General features: G+C 57.5%; 2 protein-coding genes across 2 annotated transcripts in view; one reads left to right on the top strand and one right to left on the bottom strand.

The window, feature by feature from the left end:
- FMOD (fibromodulin) overlaps positions 1–19,844 on the bottom strand; it is a 73,537-nt gene that overhangs the window by 26,646 nt on the left and 27,047 nt on the right. The window lies entirely within an intron of this gene.
- PRELP (proline and arginine rich end leucine rich repeat protein) lies at positions 3,196–13,505 on the top strand. Its single transcript, XM_054291654.1, has 3 exons — positions 3,196–3,260; positions 10,292–11,237; positions 12,728–13,505. Exons 2-3 carry the CDS (start codon positions 10,307–10,309, stop codon positions 12,904–12,906), a joined length of 1,110 nt encoding a protein of 369 aa, XP_054147629.1. The 5' UTR covers positions 3,196–3,260; positions 10,292–10,306; the 3' UTR covers positions 12,907–13,505.

The following is a 19,844-nucleotide window of genomic DNA, read 5'->3' as shown; positions in this document are numbered from 1 at the left end:
GAGTCACCAAGGAATGGGTGGAGTGACCAGAGAATGGTCACAGTGACAAGAACATGTCCACAGTGACCATGTAATGTCCAGAATGACCAGAACACATCCAGAGTGACCAAGGAATGGCTAGAGTGACCAGGGAATGGTCACAATGCTCCAACCTCCCCATTCCTGGTGGGACACACTGGGACCCAAATTCCTCCGTGTCCCCCCATTCCCACCTCTGTCCCTCGAGCTCTCCTTGGTCCCCTCAGTCATTCCCGCTGTCCTGGCCCTGTCCCCCGGCATCCCCAAGCTCTGCACATTCCCTCTCCCACCTCTGCCAGACCCATGAGGGGTTTGGCTCCAAACCCATGTGGGACAAACCAGGAAAAAGGGGATCAACCACCGGGATGGCTGAAAATCCACATCAGGGCCAAGGCTGGGGACACACAGCCCCACCTTTCCCTGCAAGAGCACGGCTGGATTTTACTCCAGCCACGGAAAAAAACGATGCCCGGAGCCACGTCCGAGGGCTGAAAAATGTCAAAGGGCGCCTTTGAAGGTGGATCCGAAACTTGGCCGCGGCCGGGGAGAGAATTCCTGCAGGGAGAAAATTCAACAAACAAATTCTCCTGGCCGAGATGAGAGCAGCGCTCGCTGTCACCCCCGGAGCGGCGGGGAGGGGTCGGTACCTCCCGAATTTGGAGCTTTCCGGGGGTGGGAGCGGCTCCGGAGGTCGGGCAGGGCAGGGTGGAGGTCTGGGATGTGGCACCTTGGCACGGCTGGCATCGCTTTGGTGCCAGGAGCTGCCGCTTTGGTGCCTCAATTTCTCCGTTTCCATGCCTGGCTGAGCAGCTGTGAATGAGCAGGGAAAAAAGAGGAAAAATTTAAAAAACAAAACCAAACCAACCAAACAAAAAAACCCCAAAAAACAAAACAAAACAAAACAAAAAAAACCCCCCAAAAAAACAAAAACAAAAAACCCCCAAAAACCAAAATAAAACCCAAAATACCCCAAAAAACCCCAACCAAAACAAACAAAAAAAAACCTCCAAAAAAACCCCCAAAAACCCAAAAAAACCCAAAAAAAACCCCCAAACCCCCAAACCAACCAACCAACAACAACAAAATAAAACAAAAAACCAAAAAAACCTCAAAACACCCCCCCCCAAAAAAAAACCACAAGCGAAAAAACCACAACAAAAAAAACCCAAAAATAAACCCCCAAACACCCAAAAAACCCAAACCAAAGCAAAACAAAGAAACCCCCATGGAACATGTCCCCATGGATATGGGGGATTTTTGGACTGGTTTTGAAAGGAATTAGCGTCAAATTCCAGCAGCATCTCCTTTCAAACAGCATCTCCTTTCCCTATTGATCCTGGTGCTTTTCCAGCTGGCAAACTCGAGCCTCCATCCCGAGTTTTTGTTTGAACAGCCTGGAATTCCTCTGTGGGTCCTCTCGGTGCTTTTTCCTGGCTCCCTCCCCATCTACCTGCTGGATTTCAGGTTTGGGATCGTCCTTCTCCATCCCTCAGCAAGGAGCAATCCTTGGTTTTAGGGTAAAAAGAAAAGCCCCAAAAATAAAATAAATAAATCAATTTAAGGCAAAAGGGGCCGTGCAGAGAGGGGGGATTTTGGGAAAAGCTCCGGATTCGGCTGCCAGGGTAGGAGCAGCCCCTCCTGGGTGGCTGCCAGCCCTGGCACGGCCGCGATTGGGATTTCGAGGAGCCAGAGCAGCTCGGGTTTCACGGGGCTGCTGCGGGTGGAGAGAGGGGGGTGGTGGGGTGGGAGGGAGGAGACCCCAGACCCCAAATCCCGGGGATTCTGGGACAGGGATGGGTCTGGGATAGCAATTCCTTGGTCTGGGGGGCTGCTCTGCCCCCATGGATCCCAAATGCCGGCGATTCTGGGACAGGGATGAATGTGGGAGGGCGATTCCCAAGGCTGGGGGGCTTCCTGTGCCCCCCCAGATCCCAAATTCCGGCGATTCTGGAATAGGGATGGATGTGAGAGGGCGATTCCCAGCACTGCTGTGCCCCTCTGGATCCCAAATGCCAAAGATTCTGGGATAGGAATGGATGTGGGATGGCAATTTCCAGGGCTGGGGGCTCCTGTGGATCCCAAATCCCAGGGATTCTGGGACAAGGATGGATGTGGGATGGGGATTCCTTGGTCTGGGGAGTTCCCGTGCCCCTCTAGATCCCAAATCCCAGGGATTCTGGGACAAGGATGGATGTGGGATAGCAATTCCTGGGGCTGGGGGGCTGCTCTGCCCCCTAAATCTCACATCCCAGAGATTCTGGAATAGGGATGGATGTGGGAAGGCGATTCCCAGGGCTGGAGGGCTCCTGTGCCCCCTTGGATCCCAAATCCCGGCGATTCTGGGACAGGGACGGGTGTGGTAAAGCGACAGGGGACAGCCACCCTGCGCACGAACTCCATCCCGCCCCTGGGGAAGCGGAGCCGGCGGCGAGGGCAGGGCTTGTTCCGTGATTAATTAGCTTTGTTTTGAAACAAGGAGCTGCCTCCGCGCCAGCAGCAGCAGCAGCAGGAGGAGGAGGAGGAGGAGGAAGAGGAGGAGGAGGAGGAGGAATTGTTGCCGTGCGCTCTCGGCTGCCAGAGAAAGACGGGATTGTTGTCAGCGTGCCTCGCTCGCAGCGCTCCCAGTGCTCCCAGTGCTCCCTCCCAGTGCTCCCAGCGCTCCCTCCCAGTGCTCCCAGTGCCCCCAGTGCTTCCAATGCTCCCAGCCCTCCCTCCCAGTGCTCCCAGTGCTCCCTCCCAGTGCTCCCAGTGCTCCCTCTCAGCCCTCCCAGCCCTCCCAGTGCCCCCAGTGCTCACAGCCCTCCCTCCCAGTGCTCCCAGTGCTCCCTCCCAGTGCTCCCAGTGCTCACAGCCCTCCCTCCCAGTGCTCCCTCCCAGTGCTCCCAGTGCTCCCAGTGCTCCCTCCCAGCCCTCCCAGTGCCCCCAGTGCTTCCAATGCTCCCAGCCCTCCCTCCCAGTGCTCCCAGTGATCCCTCCCAGTGCTCCCAGTACCCCCCTCCCAGCGCTCCCATCCCTCCCAGCCCTCCCAGCCCTCCCTCCCAGCCCTCCGCCCCCCGCACTCCCAGCCACAAAACCCCCGCTCCCGGCCGGGCTCGCCCGTGGCGGAGCGCAGAGGAGGAGGAGGAGGAAGAGGAGGAGGAGGAGGTGGAGGTGGAAGAGGAGGAGGAGGAGGGAGAGAGAAGCCAGAGAGAAACTTGTCTTGGGGATTAATAGGAGGCAGGAGCAGGGAGAGGTGCACGCAGGTAAGCTCTGGGCAGGTGTTTCCCCCTCCGGGCTCTCCTCACCTTGCCCGAGCCTCCCAGCCAGCGCTCCACGATGCTCCTGCCCTCTCCGGCCTTCCTCCCATCCCCAGAAACATCTGCTCCTCTTCCTCTTTCCCCCTCTCCTCTTGGTTCTCTGTCCTGCGGCGCTCTGCAGTCTTTGTTCTGTCTCTGCTCCGCTTCCAGGAGTTTCTGGGGTGCACGAGGGGGGAATGTGGGGGCCCGGGGGGGTGTGACAGCGCTGCGGTCACTGCCAGGCGCTTTTGGGGGCACATGAGGTGCCCTTTGTGCGTCCCCAACACCCCAAACCCCAGCACGTTCGGCTCTGCAGCCGAACTGGGGGAACTGGGGGCCGGAACTGGGGGAACTGGGAGGGCTGCACAATCCCTGCCCTGGAAGCAGGAGGGAAAACAAGCGAGGAAAGGGAGAGGCTGAGGGGAGGAGAGACCCCTCCGGAGCCAGGAATGACACCCGGAGCCTCCGGGGACATCGGGGCGCCCCGTCCTGGGTTTGGGGGGCTGCTCCCATGGAGCGGGAACAGGGAATTTCAGACGGGAGCGGGGTGGGAGCGAGCAGCCCCACAGCTCCAACGGGCTGTTTTCTGCCCAAAATGTTGGTGGTAAAGCCTTTCTTTCCTGCCTGGATCGCACCGAGCATTCCCAGGGAATGTAATCCCACTTTTCCTGCCCGGAGCTCAGCTCCAGGTGGGAGGGGAGTGCAGCCCCCTCCCCTCGGGGGTCCCGGGGTTCTTTGTCCCCGCTCCGCCAGGAGGAACGAGCGGGAAACAAAACGATGTTCGCCGAAATCCTGGGGAAAAAACAAACAAAAAAAAAAGGAGTTTTGTTGGAAGGAAAAGGAGTTTTGTTACTTGGAAGAGGCTGATCCCAGACCTGCCCTTGCCCGCCGGCTGGAGAGGTTTGGGGAAAAGCAGCTCCAAAGCAAAACATGGGAATTCATGCCCGTGGTGTGCGGCGTGTGAGGGCTTGGAAACGTCCTGGGGGTCCTGGGATCCTGCAATCCTGGGGTCCTGTGATCATGGGATCCTGGGATTTTGGGATTCTGCGATCCTGGGATCTTGCAATCCTGGGATTCTGGCATGTTGCAATTCTGCGATTATGGGATTCTAGAATCCTAGGATTTTGGGATTTTGGGTTTCTACAATCCTGGGATTCTGTGATCATGGGATTCTGGGATCCTGGGATTTTGGGATTCTGGGATTCTGCGATCCTGGGATGTTGCAATCCTGGGATTCTGGGATCTTTCAATCCTGCGATCATGGGATCTGGGGTCATGGGATTCCGGGATTCTGCGATCCTGTGATCTTGCAATCCTGGGATTCTGGGATCATGGGATTCTGGGATTTTGGGATTCTGGGATCTTGCAATTCTGGGATTCTGGGATCCTGTGATCTTGCAATCCTGGGATCCTATGATCATGGGATTCTAGGATCCTGGGATTTTGGGGTTTGGGGTTTTTGCAATCCTGGGATCTTGGGATACAGCAGTCCTAGGATTCTGCAGTCCTTGGGATTCTGGGATCCTGCAATCCTTGGGATCATGGGATTCTGGGATCCCACAATCCCAACCGTACCTCCTGTGGAGCCCAGGGCATCCCAGCGCCGTTTCCTGGCACAGCCAGAATGCGGGAATCGCGTCCCTGCTCCCGGGAGAGTGAGGCATCAGCTCTTCCAGCCCGGGAAGAGATCAAAGCGCAGCCGTGGGAGGTTTCCCCTGCCCTTGGAGGAGGGAATGAGGCGTCGGAGCCGCTTCCCGGCCTGAGGGAGAAGCGGAACGAGGCGAGGCGGCTGCTGGGGGGGCGAGCGGGGCGTGCGTGGGGTCCGGCCGGCGGCGCTTTGGCAGCGGGATCCGCTTTTGTCCCTGCGCAGCCGTTCCCAGTGCGAGTGGCGGCGGGATCCGCTTTTGTCCCTGCGCAGCCGTTCCCAGTGCGAGTGGCGGCGGGATCCGAGCCGGGAGCGGCGCTGGGAAGGGCCGGGACACGCAGGGAGGGAGGGAGGAATTGCTGAGACCCAGGGAGCTGCAGGAAGGTGATCCCGGCCGGGGCCGCCTTGCCACGGGAGGAGGGAGAGGAGGACGGGATGAATCTTTGGGGAGGATCCCGGGGATTTGGGGATCTGGGAGCAAAGGACGGGATGAGGCTTTGGGGAGGATCCCGGGGACTGTGGGGATCCAGGAGCAGGGGACAGGATGAGCTTTGGGAAGGATCCCAAGAACTCTGGGGACCCGGGTAAAAAGGAGGGGATGGGCCTTTGGGAAGGATCCCGGGGTCTGTGGGGACTCAGGAGCTGGGGATGGGATGAGCCTTTAGGAAGGATCCTGGGGATTTGGGGACCTGGGAATAAAGGACGGGATGAACTTTTGGGAAGGATCCTGGGGATTTGGGGATCCGGGAATAAAGGACAGGATGAGCTTTTGGGGAGGATCCTGGGGATTTGGCGACCCGGGAATAAAGGACAGGATTAGCTTTTGGGAAGGATCTCGGGGACTGTGGGGACCCAGGAATAAAAGACGGGATGAACCTTTGGGGAGGATCCTGAGGTCCGTGGGGACTCGGGAATAAAGGACAGGATGAGCCTTTGGGAAGGATCCCGGGGACTCTGGGGATCTGGGAATAAAGGACAGGATGAGCCTTTGGGGACGATCCTGGGGATTTGGGGACTCAGGAGCAGGGGCCGGAATGAATCTTTGGGAAGGATCCTGGAGATTTTGGAGACCCAGGAGCAGGGGATGGGATGAGCCTTTGGGAAGGGCTGTGGGGACCCAGGAATAAAGGACAGGATGAACCATTGGGGACGATCCCGGGGTCTCTGGGGACCCAGAAACAGAGGAAGGGATGAGCCTTTGGGAAGAATCCTGGAGACTCTGGAGACCCGGGAATAAAGGACGAGATGAGCCTTTGGGAAGGACTCCGGGGTCTCTGGGGACCCTCCTGGCACGCAGGAGCCCCGCGCTGTTGTCACCATGTCCTGGCTGTGTCCTGGTGGGTGTCACCCATCCCCGCATGGACACAGCTCCATCCCAGCGGGAATGGGACAGGACGGAGAGTCCTGGTGGGTGTCACCCATCCCTGCATGGACACAGCTCCATCCCAGCAGGAACGTAGCAGGACCCAACCCCGGCTCCAGCCCGGCTCCGCCGCTCGCTGGGAAAGGGCGAGACCCGCGGGGTTGTTGCATCAGGGCTGCGCCTCCCAAGGGACCCCGGCGACGCCCGGGTGACAGCCTGGCTGCCCTCGCCCTTTTTCCACGATTCCCGGCGCTCCAGAGGCGCTGCATGACGAGCTCCGAGCTGGGTCGGGCTCTCGCAGAGACACGAGCGGTGCTGGACGCGAGGGAAGCCAAGGAAGGAGCTTTGCCCGGTCCCTGTGGTTTATTTTTATCTTGTTCTGCTCCGACATTCCCGCTCCCAGGCTGGAGAGGGGCTTTTCCCCCACCAGGACTGATGGGAATTGCGGGAATGTGCTGGAAAGGGGCCCTGCTCAGCCATCCAGGCTTTTCCTGCCTCTCCCAGAGCTTAAATTCCCTTTATCCCTCAGCGGGGAGCGGGATCTCGCACAAACACCGGGATCCAGCTGCTCGCTGTCCCCTCACCGCTGCTGAGGCACCCGAGGGACATCGAGGGGGACTTTGCCGTGACAAATCCCCCTCGGTGACCTTTGCACCGCTCCCTCTCGCCCCGGCGTGGCGGCTTCTCCCTGCCCTTGGCGTCCATCCCATCCCATCCCGGGGCTGGCAGCCAGCGCCGCTGGAGCTGGGGGTTACTGGGATGCAGGGAGCAGAAAATATGCGCAGAGCAAACCCCAGCGGCATTCGGGGCTGGAATTTCCAGCTGTTGCAAGGATTTTTTTTTTTTAAATAATTTTTTTTTGTCCATTGTAAGCAGAAGGGCTGAGGAAGCAGCTGCCTCCTTCTGGGAAAAACCCCGGGATGTGTTGGGTGCCTTGGCCCTGCAGAGCGAGGAGGTGTCAGGGCTGGTTTTGTCCATGAATTGAGCCTTTTTTCCACGCCAGGCCGTCGGTTTCCTGAATTCCTGCGTTGCTCCATGACTAAACTTTGTTCCAGTGGCGCGGATTCCTTGTGGGCAGCTGGAATGGAGCTGTCCCACAGGCTCTGGTGCGATCAGGGGGGTGGGATTTGGGAATTCTGCTCCTGGAATTCATGCCAGTAAACCCAACTGGGTGGAGAACACACTTCCAGCTTTTCCTGGGAGAGCTGGCTTGGAATCTTGCAGCGATTGTGACGCGTTGGTGGCCTCGGGCTCGTTGCATCCCTGGTTTTTTTGGGAATGTCGCTGCTTTCCTGCAGTTTGCTTGGAAAAAAAAGTGAGTTCTGCTTTCCCCAGGCAGGATGGGGACAGGCACGCCAGGGAAAGGGTGATGGCAGTGCCACAGGGCTGGGACGGTCCCCGCAGGGTGGACAAAAGGGGTGGCCTCACCCTCCCGCCACTGCCCGTCTGTGCCGGCAGAATTCCACAGGATTTTGTCACCCTCCAGCCAGAATTCCTGGCTGGGGTGGCTGTTCCCGCTCTGTGCCGAGTCCACAAACATCTGGGATGTCAAATCCTCGTGTGGAGGGGACAGGGCAGAGTCAGTGGGGTGACAGCGCTGCCCTGTCCCCCCAGCCCTGCTGGGACATTGCTGGGTGGCCTGAGTGGATCCAACACCTGGATCACAGCTTGGAATGTCGTGTCCTGGATGGAAGATTGTCACCTCCCAGCTGGAATGGTCACCTCCCAGCTGCTCCCTCCCCTCTGCACCGAGCCAAGCTCTGACCTCAGCTCCCCCTTGGGTGTTTGTGGGGTTAAAATCCAGGTTCTGGAGCAGAGGAAAAACCCCATGGAAAGCCCTGGGACCCCATGGAAAGCCCTGGGACCCCATAGAAAGCTCTGGGACCCCATGGAAAGCTCTGGGATCCTATGGAAAGCTCTGGGACCCCATGGAAAGCTCTGGGACCCCATGGAAAGCTCTGGGATCCTATGGAAAGCTTTGGGACCCCATGGAAAGCTCTGGGATCCCATGGAAAGGTCTGGGATGCCATGGAAAGCCCTGGGACCCCATGGAAAGCTCTGGGATCCCCATGGAAAGCTTTGTGAGCGAGATCCACGTGGTGTGTCTGGGGAAGGAGCAGGATTCTGCCAGAATGGGAAGGGCACTGCACAAACAGATCCCCGTCACGGATTTTCCCATTTTCCTGTCACCGAACCCGGAATGCGGGGACAGGATCACGTCCATCCCCGAGCAGGACCTGCTGCAGCTCTGCCGGGCTCAGGACCCGGCAGCTCCGGGCTCTGCTGGCTCCTTCCCTGCTCCTCCCTTCCCCCAGCGAGATGCCAGAGCCCTGACGGAAAGCAGCCGGCCCGGGAGGCGTGCGGGGTTAACCGGAGCCAGATGGGCAGGAACAGGCTGGGCCGGCAAGAGGGGCCAAAACAGGAACTTTTCCTGGAGAAAGCCAATTCCTTGGAGCCTCAGGAAAGCGTGGGGTGGCTGCAAAGGGAGATGGGGATGGCAGAGGTGGCTCTGGAAGAGGGTAGGCCAGGGGGTCCCTGCGGTTCCTGGGTTGGGTGGGGGATTTTCCTCCTTCAGGGGTGATGGAAATTGGGGATTCCAGGCATGAGGAGAGCTGGAAATGGGCTGGAAAGGGAGGACGGGCAGTGAACCCCACTTTGCTGTGCTGGAAGTGCTGGATTTCCCCCCAAAATTGACACCAGCTGCTCCAGCACCTCCAAAGGCTTCTCCTGTCCTTCCTTCCTTCCTTCCTTCCTTCCTTCCTTCCTTCCTTCCTTCCTTCCGCCACTTCCGCCACTTCCGCCACTTCCGCCACTTCCGCCACTTCTGCCACTTCCTTCCGCCACTTCTGCCACTTCCTTCCGCCACTTCCTTCCTTCCTTCCTTCCTTCCGCCACTTCCTTCCTTCCTTCCGCCACTTCCTTCCTTCCTTCCGCCACTTCCTTCTGCCACTTCCTTCCTTCCTTCCTTCCTTCCTTCCTTCCTTCCTTCCTTCCTGGTGCTTTTCCAGAGCCAATTTCCTCTGGAATCATGGATTTGCTGTCCTCAGTGCCAAACGAAGCCAAATCCATGCAGGAGTCTGAAGAGCTGATCCGTCCTTTGGGAAGAGAGGATGGAAGTGGCCTCTGGGGAGGGCCCGGGCAGAGCAGGGTGAGAACATGAAATAAAAACCCGAATTAAAAACAAAACAAAACAACAACAGCAACATTCCCCATGGATAACGGTGAGGCAGGGAGAGGAATTCCATGGATAATGGAAAGGATTTTTCATAAAAGATGTCTGCAACACCCAGCTGTAGGATTGACAGGGGGTAGGACGGTCGGGATGGATGGAGATGAGAGATCTCTGAAGCCAGGTCATGGAACTTGGGGTTTATTGCAAAGGGCCAAGTGCAGGGCCCTGCTGGGAGCTGCCAAACACAGCTGGAGCAGGACTGAGAGAAGAGAGGGGCAGAGAGGATGAGAGGGAAAGAGAGAAAAAGCATAAGAGAGTAAAAGGGGTAAGAGCGTAAAAGTCAAGAGCTCTGAGACAAGAGGTAAGAGCTAAGAGACAAGACAACAAATTTCCCATTACAATACAATAAATCATCTTCTGTGTTGAATATTCTGATTCTCACTAACCAATCCAGTACAAGATACAAATCCTACAGCATTTCCATACAGCCTATAAGAATCATTACATTACCACACTGTGCTACATTTTAAACCCTAAAAACTCCTCTTTGGGCCCCTTCTGCCAAGCTGTAGAGTCTGCTCTGACCCTTGGGCCTGTCTGCAAGCAGGGGGTGTTGTTCCATCAAAAGGGGATTACTTTCAGCGGCCACACCATTGTTTTCCTGTTGTTCAGTAACTAAGAGATCTCAAAGCTTGCTTTCATTTCAATCTCGCTTATAGTTTCCACATTCTCAAAATCTTTTGCCAGACAATCATATTTATAAGGCTTTCCTGTTCCATCTTCCCCACCACCCAACCCCTCTCCTCGTGTCCCTGCAGGAAATCACCTGGACCATGAGGGCGACCCTTGCGTTCCTCCTCCCGCTGGCGCTGGCGCTGGTGGCGAGCGGGCAGCGCCGCAAACCGCCCCGCCGGCCCACCCGGCCTCCCCTGCCTTTCGAGGAGCCCGTGGAGCCCACAGAGCTGCCCCCTCCCCTCCCTCCGGGCCCCCCGTCCGTGTTCCCCGACTGCCCGCGGGAGTGCTACTGCCCGCCCGACTTCCCGTCGGCGCTGTACTGCGACAGCCGCAACCTGCGCACGGTGCCCGTCATCCCCGCGCGCATCCACTACCTGTACCTGCAGAACAACTTCATCGCCGACCTGCCCGAGGAGTCCTTCCGCAACGCCACCGGCCTCAAGTGGGTCAACCTGGACAACAACCGCATCCGCAAGGTGGACAGGAAGGTGCTGGAGAAGCTGGAGAACCTCATCTTCCTCTACATGGAGAGGAACCAGCTGAAGGAGGTGCCGGCGTTCCTGCCGCCCAACCTGGAGCAGCTGAGGCTCAGCAGGAATCAGATCTCCAAGATCCCTCCTGGGGTCTTCAACAAGCTGGAGAACCTGGTGCTGCTGGACCTGCACCACAACAAGCTGAGCGACGGCGTCTTCAACAAGAACACCTTCAAGGGGCTCAAGAACCTCATGCAGCTCAACCTGGCCCACAACATCCTGAGGAAGATGCCCCCCGGCGTGCCCAGCGCCATCCACCAGCTCTTCCTGGACAGGAACAACATCGAGGACATCCCCAGCGATTATTTCAAGGAGTTTCCCAACCTGGCTTTCATCCGGCTCAACTACAACCAGATCTCGGATAAGGGGCTGCCCAAAAATTCCTTCAACCTCACCAACCTGCTGGTGCTGCACCTGGCCCACAACAAGCTCACCAACGTGCCCTTCATCAGCCCCAAGCTGGAGCACCTCTACCTGAACAACAACTCCATCGAGAGTGAGTCCCACGGGGCTTTTTGGGGATAAAAACCTTGGAAAGGTCGTTTCTCACCCGGTGGGATGTGATCACTTCAAAGGGGTGGGATGAGGTGGGGTGGAGGGAGGGTCTGGGTGGAAGGGGAGGAGCAGAGTGAATCCCCTGTGGTGCTGCAGGACTTTTCCTGGTTGTCTTCTTTGGAGCCACCTGCCCTTGGAAAGGCTCTTTCCTTGGAAAAAAATTGGGATATTTAACAAGGAAAGCTTGGGCGGATGTTTTAGGGAGAGATGCCAAACACACGGCTTGGGATGGTGAGGGAACATCCCATGGAGGCAGAGCAGCCAGGGCTGCCCCACACCATCCCAGGGAAATCCAGCCGCAATTCCAGGGCCGAGGTTCCTGGGGCGGGGTGATCCCTTTTGTCTCCGGAATGCCGCCGCATCCCGAGCTGCGCTCCCGAGGAACGTGACCTACTTCGCTCCTGATCAAAAGCCAGATTTTCCCTCTCGCTGGGGCTTTGAGCAGCCTGGGATTGTCCCTTTTGGTGGCAAAACGACCCCAATTTGGGGTTCAACAGCGGGGGGGGGGGGGGGGGTCAAAAATCCCTGTCCACATTCTCTTTTCCCAAACCCGCATCCCACTCTTCCTCCTCTCCACATTCCTTTTTACCCTAACCCTCGTCCTATTCTTCCTCTTCTCCATATTCCCTTTTCCCTAACCCACATCCCACTGCTCTTCCTCTCCATTCCCTTTTCCCAAACCTGCATCCCACTCTTCCACTTCTCCACATTCCCCTTTCCTTAACCTGTAATCCTCCGCTCCTCCTGCCCATATTTCCTTTTCCCTGACCTGAATGCCACTGCTCCCCCTGTCCACATTCCCCTTTCCCTTAACCCACATCCCACTGGTCCTCCTGCCCACATTCCCTTTTCCCAAACCTGTAACCCACTCTTCTACTTCTCCACATTCCCTTTTCCCTAACCCTCATCCCACTGCTCCCCTTGTCTACATTCCTTTTTTCCCTAACCCACATCCTGCTCTTCCTCCTCTCCATATTCCTGTTTTCCCTAACCCTCATCCCGCTGGTCCTCCTCTCCACATTCCTTTTTTCCAAACCCACATCCCATTCTTCCTCCTCTCCACATTCCCTTTTCCCCTTTTCCCTAACCCTTATCCCACTGTTTTTCCTCTCCACATTCCTTTTTCTCTAACATGAATCACGCTCTTCCTCTTCTGCACATTCCTTTTTCCCAAACCCCACTGTTCCTCCTCTCCACATTCCCTTTTCCCTAACCCAAATCCCACTTCTCTTCTTCTCCACATTCCCTTTTCCCTAACCCTCATCCTGCTCTTCCTCCTCTCCACATTCCCTTTTCCCTAACCCAAATTTCACATCTCCTCCTCTCCACACTCCCTTTTCCCCTTTTCCCTAACCCTCATCCCACTGTTCTTCATCTCCGCATTCCCTTTTCCCTGTCCCTCACCCCCATGTGTGTCCCCTGTCCCCGCAGAAATCAACGGCACTCAGATCTGCCCCACCTCGCTGGTGTCCATCCAGGATTTCTCTCCCTCCAACCTGGACAGCGTGCCCCGGCTGCGCTACCTGCGGCTGGACGGGAACCTGCTGAAGCCGCCCATCCCTCTGGACCTGATGCTGTGTTTCCGCCTGCTGCAGTCCGTGGTGTTTTAGCCCTGCCCGCCTCTCCCAGGCTTTGCTCGGACATTTCAGACACGTGGGACCTTCTCTCCTCCCTCTCTCCCCCTGCTCTCTCCTCGCCTCCATCCCTCTCCTCGTTTTCCCCTTTTCCTGCCCTGCGGGGACAGCGGTGGCTCCTTGGGGACCGCGCTCTGCCGTGTCACAGCTCGCTGTCCTTGTCCCCGGTTCCATCTCTCCCTTGTGCCCCGCAGGGTTTGGGGTCGGTCCGGATGGAGCCGCTGGGCTCAGGGTGTGTCCAGCACCATGAAACGTTCCCGGTGGGTTTTGGAGCTGGGATGGGATGAACTGGAGATGAGGGTGGTGGGATGCGTAGAAGGGGAGGGAGGATGGACAATCAGGCCATGCCAGGGATGGGGACACTCCTGTCACCCTTCTGGAGAGCTTTGGCTCCACGTTTCTCCAGAGGAGGAGGATCTAAATCCTGCCTGGAGCTCTGGATCTGTGGGGATGGAGCAGGGAGGGTTTCCTGCCCATGTGTGGGGTGGACACCTTCCCACACCCCCTGGGCAGGAGCAGACCCTGCCCGGCTTCAAATCCCCATCCTAGAACCGACCCATGGGGACACAGCCCCATCCCAACATCCTGCATCCACATCCATGGGGCCACAGCCCCATCCCAAAATCCTGAATCCACATCCATGGGGCCACAGCCCCATCCCAACATCCTGAATCCACATCCATGGGATCACAACCCCATCCCAAAATCCTGCATCCACATCCATGGGGCCACAGCCCCATCCCAAAATCCTGAATCCACATCCATGTGATAACAGCCCCATCCTAAAATCCTGCATCCACATCCATGGGGCCACAGCCCCATCCCAACATCCTGCATCCACATCCATGGGGTCACAGCCACATCCCAAAATCCTGAATCCACATCCATGGGGACACAGCCCCATCCCAACATCCTGAATCCACACCCATGGGGTCGCAGCTCCATCCCAAAATCCTGAATCCTGCCCTCTAAACTGGAGGGATACAGGGCCACATAAATGGGGTCACAGCCCCATCCCAGCATCCTGCATCCTTCCCTGTAAAATCTGAGGATTCAGGGACAGATCTGTGGGATCATAGCCCCATCCCAAAATCCTGAATTCTTCCCTCTAAAATCTGGGATCAAGGGCCCCACCCATGGGGCCACAACGCAATCCCCAAATCCTGCATCCACATCCATGGGGTCACAGCCCCATCCCAAAATCCTGCATCATTCCCTGTAAAATCAGATCTGTGGGGTCACATCGCCATCCCAAAATCCTGTCCCCTTCCCTCTGAGATCTGAGGCTCCAGGGCCACATCCACGGCTCAGTTTCTCTCCGGAGCCAATCACACATGGCTGGGCTTTGCCTTGTTTTTTATTTTATTTTTTTTTTTTTATTAGAAATAAAAGGAAGGGAGAAGAAAAGGGAAGAATCATCCTTTGGAAGGGCTATTTTCATCCCTGCTCTTCCCCGTCCCCACATGTATCTCTCCCCCCCCTATAGCTGTACCTGCATTTATTGGGTCTCCGGGTTTAGGGGGGATTATTCTCTTCTTTTCTTCCTGAGTCTCAGGATTTGGATTTAAAGGCCGAGCATTAGAGAGAGAGGAAAAAAAAAATCAAAATCCAACTGCAATGAGCATTAAATAAACCAAAGAAAGCTCCTTTTGTGCCCAGCCTGCAGAACTGACCCTTCCCAGGACGGCCACGGACGGGCACCGTGTCCTCCTCCCTGCAGCTGGCACAGAGGTGCTCCCCTTTTCCCATTAATTAAAACCTCCTGCTAATTAAGGAGGGTAAAATCTCCTTTGCAGCTCTCCCTGCAGTTGGGTGGGACAGGTTTGAGCCCTAAACCCGGACGGAGCCCCCCTGGATTTATGTATATTTATATCTGATGTGTATATAGACTGGTAGAATGTACAGATATTCCCAACGGCACCCGCACCTCCCAGCCCGGCGACTTCATGGGGTTTTCGCTCCCACTCCCTGCAGCAGTGGAAATAAAATCATTCACAAGGGACCCTGAGCCTCTCCCTGGTCCATCCTCGCCTTCCTCAGGTGCTGCTCCATCCAAAATTTCCTTGCCTGGGGGATGACTCTCCCAATGTTTTTGGGGTTTTTGGGGTTTTGGCTGGGGTGATGCTGAATTTGGGGGGGAATTTTTGGCTGGGATGGAATTCCCAGAGAATCCCTGGATTCCAAACCCCAAATCTTTCCCTTTAAAATCTGAGGATGCAGGGACACATCCATGGGGGTCACAGCCCCATTCCAGCATCCCGCACCTTTCCCTGTAAAATCTGAGGATTCAGGGACACATTTGTGGGATCACAACCCCATCCCAACATCCTGAATCCTGCCCTGTAAAACCTGAGGATTCAGGGACACATTTGTGGGGTCACATCCCCATCTCAGCATCCTGCACCATTCCCTGTAAAATCTGGGATTTGGGGCCCCAAGCATGGGGTCACCATCCCATCCCGACACCTTTCCTTGTAAAATCTGAGGATGCAGGAACATGACATACCCATCCCAAATTCCTGAATCCTTCCCTGTAAAATCTGGGATTAAGAGCTGTATCTATGGGGTTACAGCCCCATCCCAAAATCCTATATCCATATCCATGGGATCACAGCCTCATCCCAAGATCCTGCGCCTTTCCCTGTAAATTCTGAGGATTCAGTGACACACCCATGGGGTCGCAGCCCCATCCCAAAATCCTGCACCTTTCCCTGTGAAATCTGGGATTAAAAGCCACATCCATGGGGTCACAGCCCTATCCCAGCATCCTGAATCCTTCCCTGTAAAATCTGAGGATGCAGGGACCACATCCATGGGGTCACAGCCCCATCCCAACAACTTGCACCTTTCCCTGTAAAATCTGAGGATGCAGGAACACATCTGTGGGGTGACATAGCATCCCAAAATCCTGAATCCTTCCCTGTAAAATCTGAGGATTCAGGGGCACATCCATGGGGTGACATCCCCATCCCAAAATCCTACATCCATATCCACGGGGTCACATCTCTATCCCAGCATCCTGAATCCTTCCCTCTAAAATTTGAGGATTCTGGGCCACATCCATGGAGCCACAGCCCCATCCCAACATCCTGCACCTTTCCCTGTGAAATCTGGGATGCAGGAACACATCTATGGGATCAGATCCCCATCCCAGAATCCTGAACCTTTCCCTGTGAAATCTGGGATGCAGGGCCCCATCCATGGGAACACAGCCCCATCCCAAAATCCTATATCCATATCCGTGGGATCATGGCCTCATCCCAGCATCCTGAATCATTCCCCGTAAAATCTGAGGATTCAGGGACACATCCATGGGCCACAGCCCCATCCCAAAATCCTACATCCATATCCATGGGGTCACATCCCCATCCCAGCATCCTGAACCTTTCCCTGTAAAATCTGAGGATTCAGTGACACACCCATGGGGTCGCAGCCCCATCCCAAAATCCTGCACCTTTCCCTGTGAAATCTGGGATTAAAAGCCACATCCATGGGATCACAGCCCTATCCCAGCATCCTGAATCCTTCCCTCTAAAATTTGAGGATACAGGGACATATCCACAGGAACACAGCCCCATCAAAAAATCCTACATCCATATCCACAGGGTCACATCCCTATCCCAGCATCCTGAATCCTTCCCTCTAAAATTTGAGGATTCTGGGCCACATCCATGGAGCCACAGCCCCATCCCAACATCCTGCACCTTTCCCTGTAAAATCTGAGGATGCAGGAACACGTCTATGGGATCAGATCCCCATCCCAGCATCCTGAATCCTTCCCTGTAAAATCTGGGATTAACAGCCGTATCTATGGGGTTACAGCCCCATCCCAAAATCCTACATCCACATCCATGGGGTCACATCCCCATCCCAGCACCCTGAACCTTTCCCCATAAAATCTGGGATCAGGGACCACATCCATGGGGTCCCAGCCCCTCTCTCAGCAGCGGGATCGGGCTGGGCTGGGTTGGTGCATCAGCGGCTCCTCCTCCTCCTCCTCATCCCCTGCGATTCCCGATGGGAGCGGGGGAAGGTGTGAGGATGTGGGAAGGGCCGGGGGGGCCGAGCGGGTTTGGGAGCGTTTGTGCTGTGCAGAGCATGCTCACAGCCGCCCCCCCTGCTACCCCACTGTTTTATAACCGCGCTGTGAATCCCCCTCTGCCAGCGGGGTTTCCCTCACCCGGGGATGTCGGAGCCGTCTCCCCACGTTGGGATAGGGTTTCTCAATGAGGGGAGCAGTGCTGAGCCCCCCCTTGCACCCACAGCGGCTTCCCCTCCCCAAAAACCCCAAAATCTTTCAGTGTGTGAAGGTTTGGGGTGCTGATCTCCCCCTGCACCCACAGCGGCTTCCCTTCCCCGAAAAACCCCAAAACTGCCCCAGAGAGTGAAGGTTTAGGGTGCTGAACTCCCCCTGCACCCATAGCGGCTTCCCCTCCCCAAAAAACCCCAAAACCACCCCAGAGAGTTTGGGATTCTGAGCTCCCCCTGCATTCACAGCAGCTCCTTGTCCACAGAAACCCCAAAACCACCCCAGAGAGTGAAGATTTGGGGTGCTGTTCTCCCGCTGCACCCACACTGGTTCCCCCTTCGCAGAAAACCCCAAAACCTCTCCGTGTGTGAAGGTTTGGGATGCTGAACTCCCCCTGCACCCACAGCGGTTCCCCCTCCCTAAAAAACCCCAAAACCACCCCAGAAAGTGAAGGTTTGGGCTGCTGAGCCCCCCTTGCACCCACAGCGTCTTCCCCTCCCCAAAAAATCCCAAAACCTCTCCGTGTGTGAAGGTTTGGGGTGCTGAGCCCCCCCTGCACCCGCAGCGGCTTCCCCTCCCCAAAAAACCCCAAAACCGCCCCAGAGATTGAAGGTTTGGGGGGGCTGAGCACCCCAAAGCTGCTCCCTAAAACCCCAGGGATTGCGGTTGGAATTGGGATTGGGATTGGGGCTAGGATTGGGATTGGGGCTGGCAGCTCCCGTGGGGTCACGGCGAGGGCTGGCACCCCCTCGTTAGCGGGGTTCCAGGGGTTGGGGCTCCCCAGCCGCGGTTCCCAGCGCTGGGTCCCCGCCTGTCACATCGGCTCCGTCCCGGTGCCCACCGAGCCGCTTAATGAGGGGCTTAATGAAGATCAGCGGCCGCTAATGAGCGGGGCCGGGGGGTGACACAGCGGGGTCTGGGGGGCTCCGGGGGTGTCCCCGGGGGGCTGTGGGGGTGTCCCGGCCGCCCCCCCCCCGAGCAGATGGGTGCTCCGGCAGGGTGGGTGGGTGCGTGGGGGGCGAAGCGCCGCTGGCACCGGGAACATTTTCGCGGCCGTGGGTGGGTGGGTGGGCACGAGGCTGCCCAGGAGGGGCTGCCGCGCTCGTCCTGCCCCTCCTGGGGTGCGCCAGCCCCGCGGTGACATCCCCAAGGAGAGGGGTGGTGGCCCCCCGCGATGAGCTCTGTCCCCGGGGTGGGGACACAGAGGGACATGGGGGGTTCCCAACCTGCCCCAATGAGGCTCCCCCTCCCCCAAAAAACCCCAAACCACCCCAGAGAATGAAGATTGGGGGTGCTGAGCCCCCCTACACTCACAGCGGCTCCCCCTCCTCAAAAACCCCACAACCTCTCAGTGTGTGAAGGTTTGGGGTGCTGAACTCCCCCTGCACCCACAGCAGCTCCTCCTCCCCCAAAAAACCCCAAAACCACCCCAGGGAGGGAAGGTTTGGAGTGTTGCACCCCCGGAATGGGCACAGGGCTCGGTGACCTCAATGTCCCCATCCATCCCTGCCCAGGGGGGTCTCTGCAGCCCCCCCAAACCCTGGGTTGGTCACTGGGGTCCCCTCGGTGCTTTGAGGCCGGACACAGCCGGGAGTCCCCCTCTGGTGGCACCTCCTGGGGTGGCACTGGCTCTGTCCCCACCGCCCCTGGGGACACCCTGGGGATGTCACCGCTCCAATCCCGCCCCTCTCGGGCTGCGGGAGCGGAGCCACCCCCGGGCTGGTGGCCTTGGGGACAATGTAAGGAGCCAGCAGGGGACCGCGGGTTTGATTGGCCGCGTCCTGTTTGTCCCCTCGGTCAGACCCCCGAGCTGCCCCTTCCTCCTCCTCCTCCTCCTCCTCCTCCTCCTCCTCCTCCTCTCCGTGCCTTAAAAGCCCTTCCCAAGCCCTTCCCAAGCCCCTGCAGCCCAGGGGGCTCCACGCCGAGGAAGAGGAGGAGGAGGAAGGACAGACAGGGGGTACGTCCGTCCCGGCCTCGTTTGGCTCCTCCAGAGCCCCCCTAGCTGGAGGATGGGAGGGTTTGGGGGGTTCAGGGGTCTCAGAGCGCTGGGAAAGGGCAGATCTGGGGGAAAACAGGAGGAATTTGGGAGCAGCGTCCTCGGGATGGAGTGAAAAAGATTCCGGGTTGGGTGGTGGATTTGGGATTTGGGGACTGGGGACTGGGGATTTGGAATTTGGGATTTGGGATTTGAATTTGGGGTTGGGGGTTTGGGATTTGGGGTTTGGAATTTGGGATTTGGGGTTTGGAATTTGGGGGTTGGGATTTGGGATTTGAAGGGGGCCGGGACCCTCGCCCTGCTCTGCCGTGGGTGTCCCACAGGAGGGAATTCTCCTTTGGGAATGGGCCCTGGAGGGTTTGGATGTGGAGCTGCCAGCGCTGGGGGATGTCCCCGTGCTGTCACACGGATCCCGCGGCCTCTGGCCCGCCAGGATGTTGGAAAAGCAGATTTAGAGCTGGATGTGGGAGCAGAAGGGGGAGCAGCAGTTCCGGGGCTCCTGGGGCTGGTTCTCCTCCTCTGCTGGGCTTGTTGGGCCAGGGGCCGTTTCCACCCATCCCCACGAGGGCCGTGACCCCCTCATCACCCCCCGACCCCCCTCATCCCCCCCGGGGCTGGGAAAGCCGGGCAGCCCCGGCAGCCCCGCGGGGCCTCTCCTGCACAGCCGAG

This window comes from Melozone crissalis, unplaced genomic scaffold, assembly GCF_028551555.1.
Source record: "Melozone crissalis strain CALT ecotype California unplaced genomic scaffold, PUWL_Pcris_2 ptg000101l_1, whole genome shotgun sequence".
Taxonomy (NCBI): Eukaryota; Metazoa; Chordata; class Aves; order Passeriformes; family Passerellidae; genus Melozone; species Melozone crissalis.
This window is presented reverse-complemented; position numbering and strand designations above follow the sequence as displayed.

Excerpts from the sequence above, each read along its gene's own strand:
- PRELP (XM_054291654.1), top strand. The coding sequence starts at position 10,307 with ATGAGGGCGACCCTTGCGTTCCTCCTCCCGCTGGCGCTGGCGCTGGTG. Across the intron at positions 11,238-12,727 it reads GAACAACAACTCCATCGAGA|AAATCAACGGCACTCAGATC; the intron begins GTGAGTCCCACG and ends CTGTCCCCGCAG.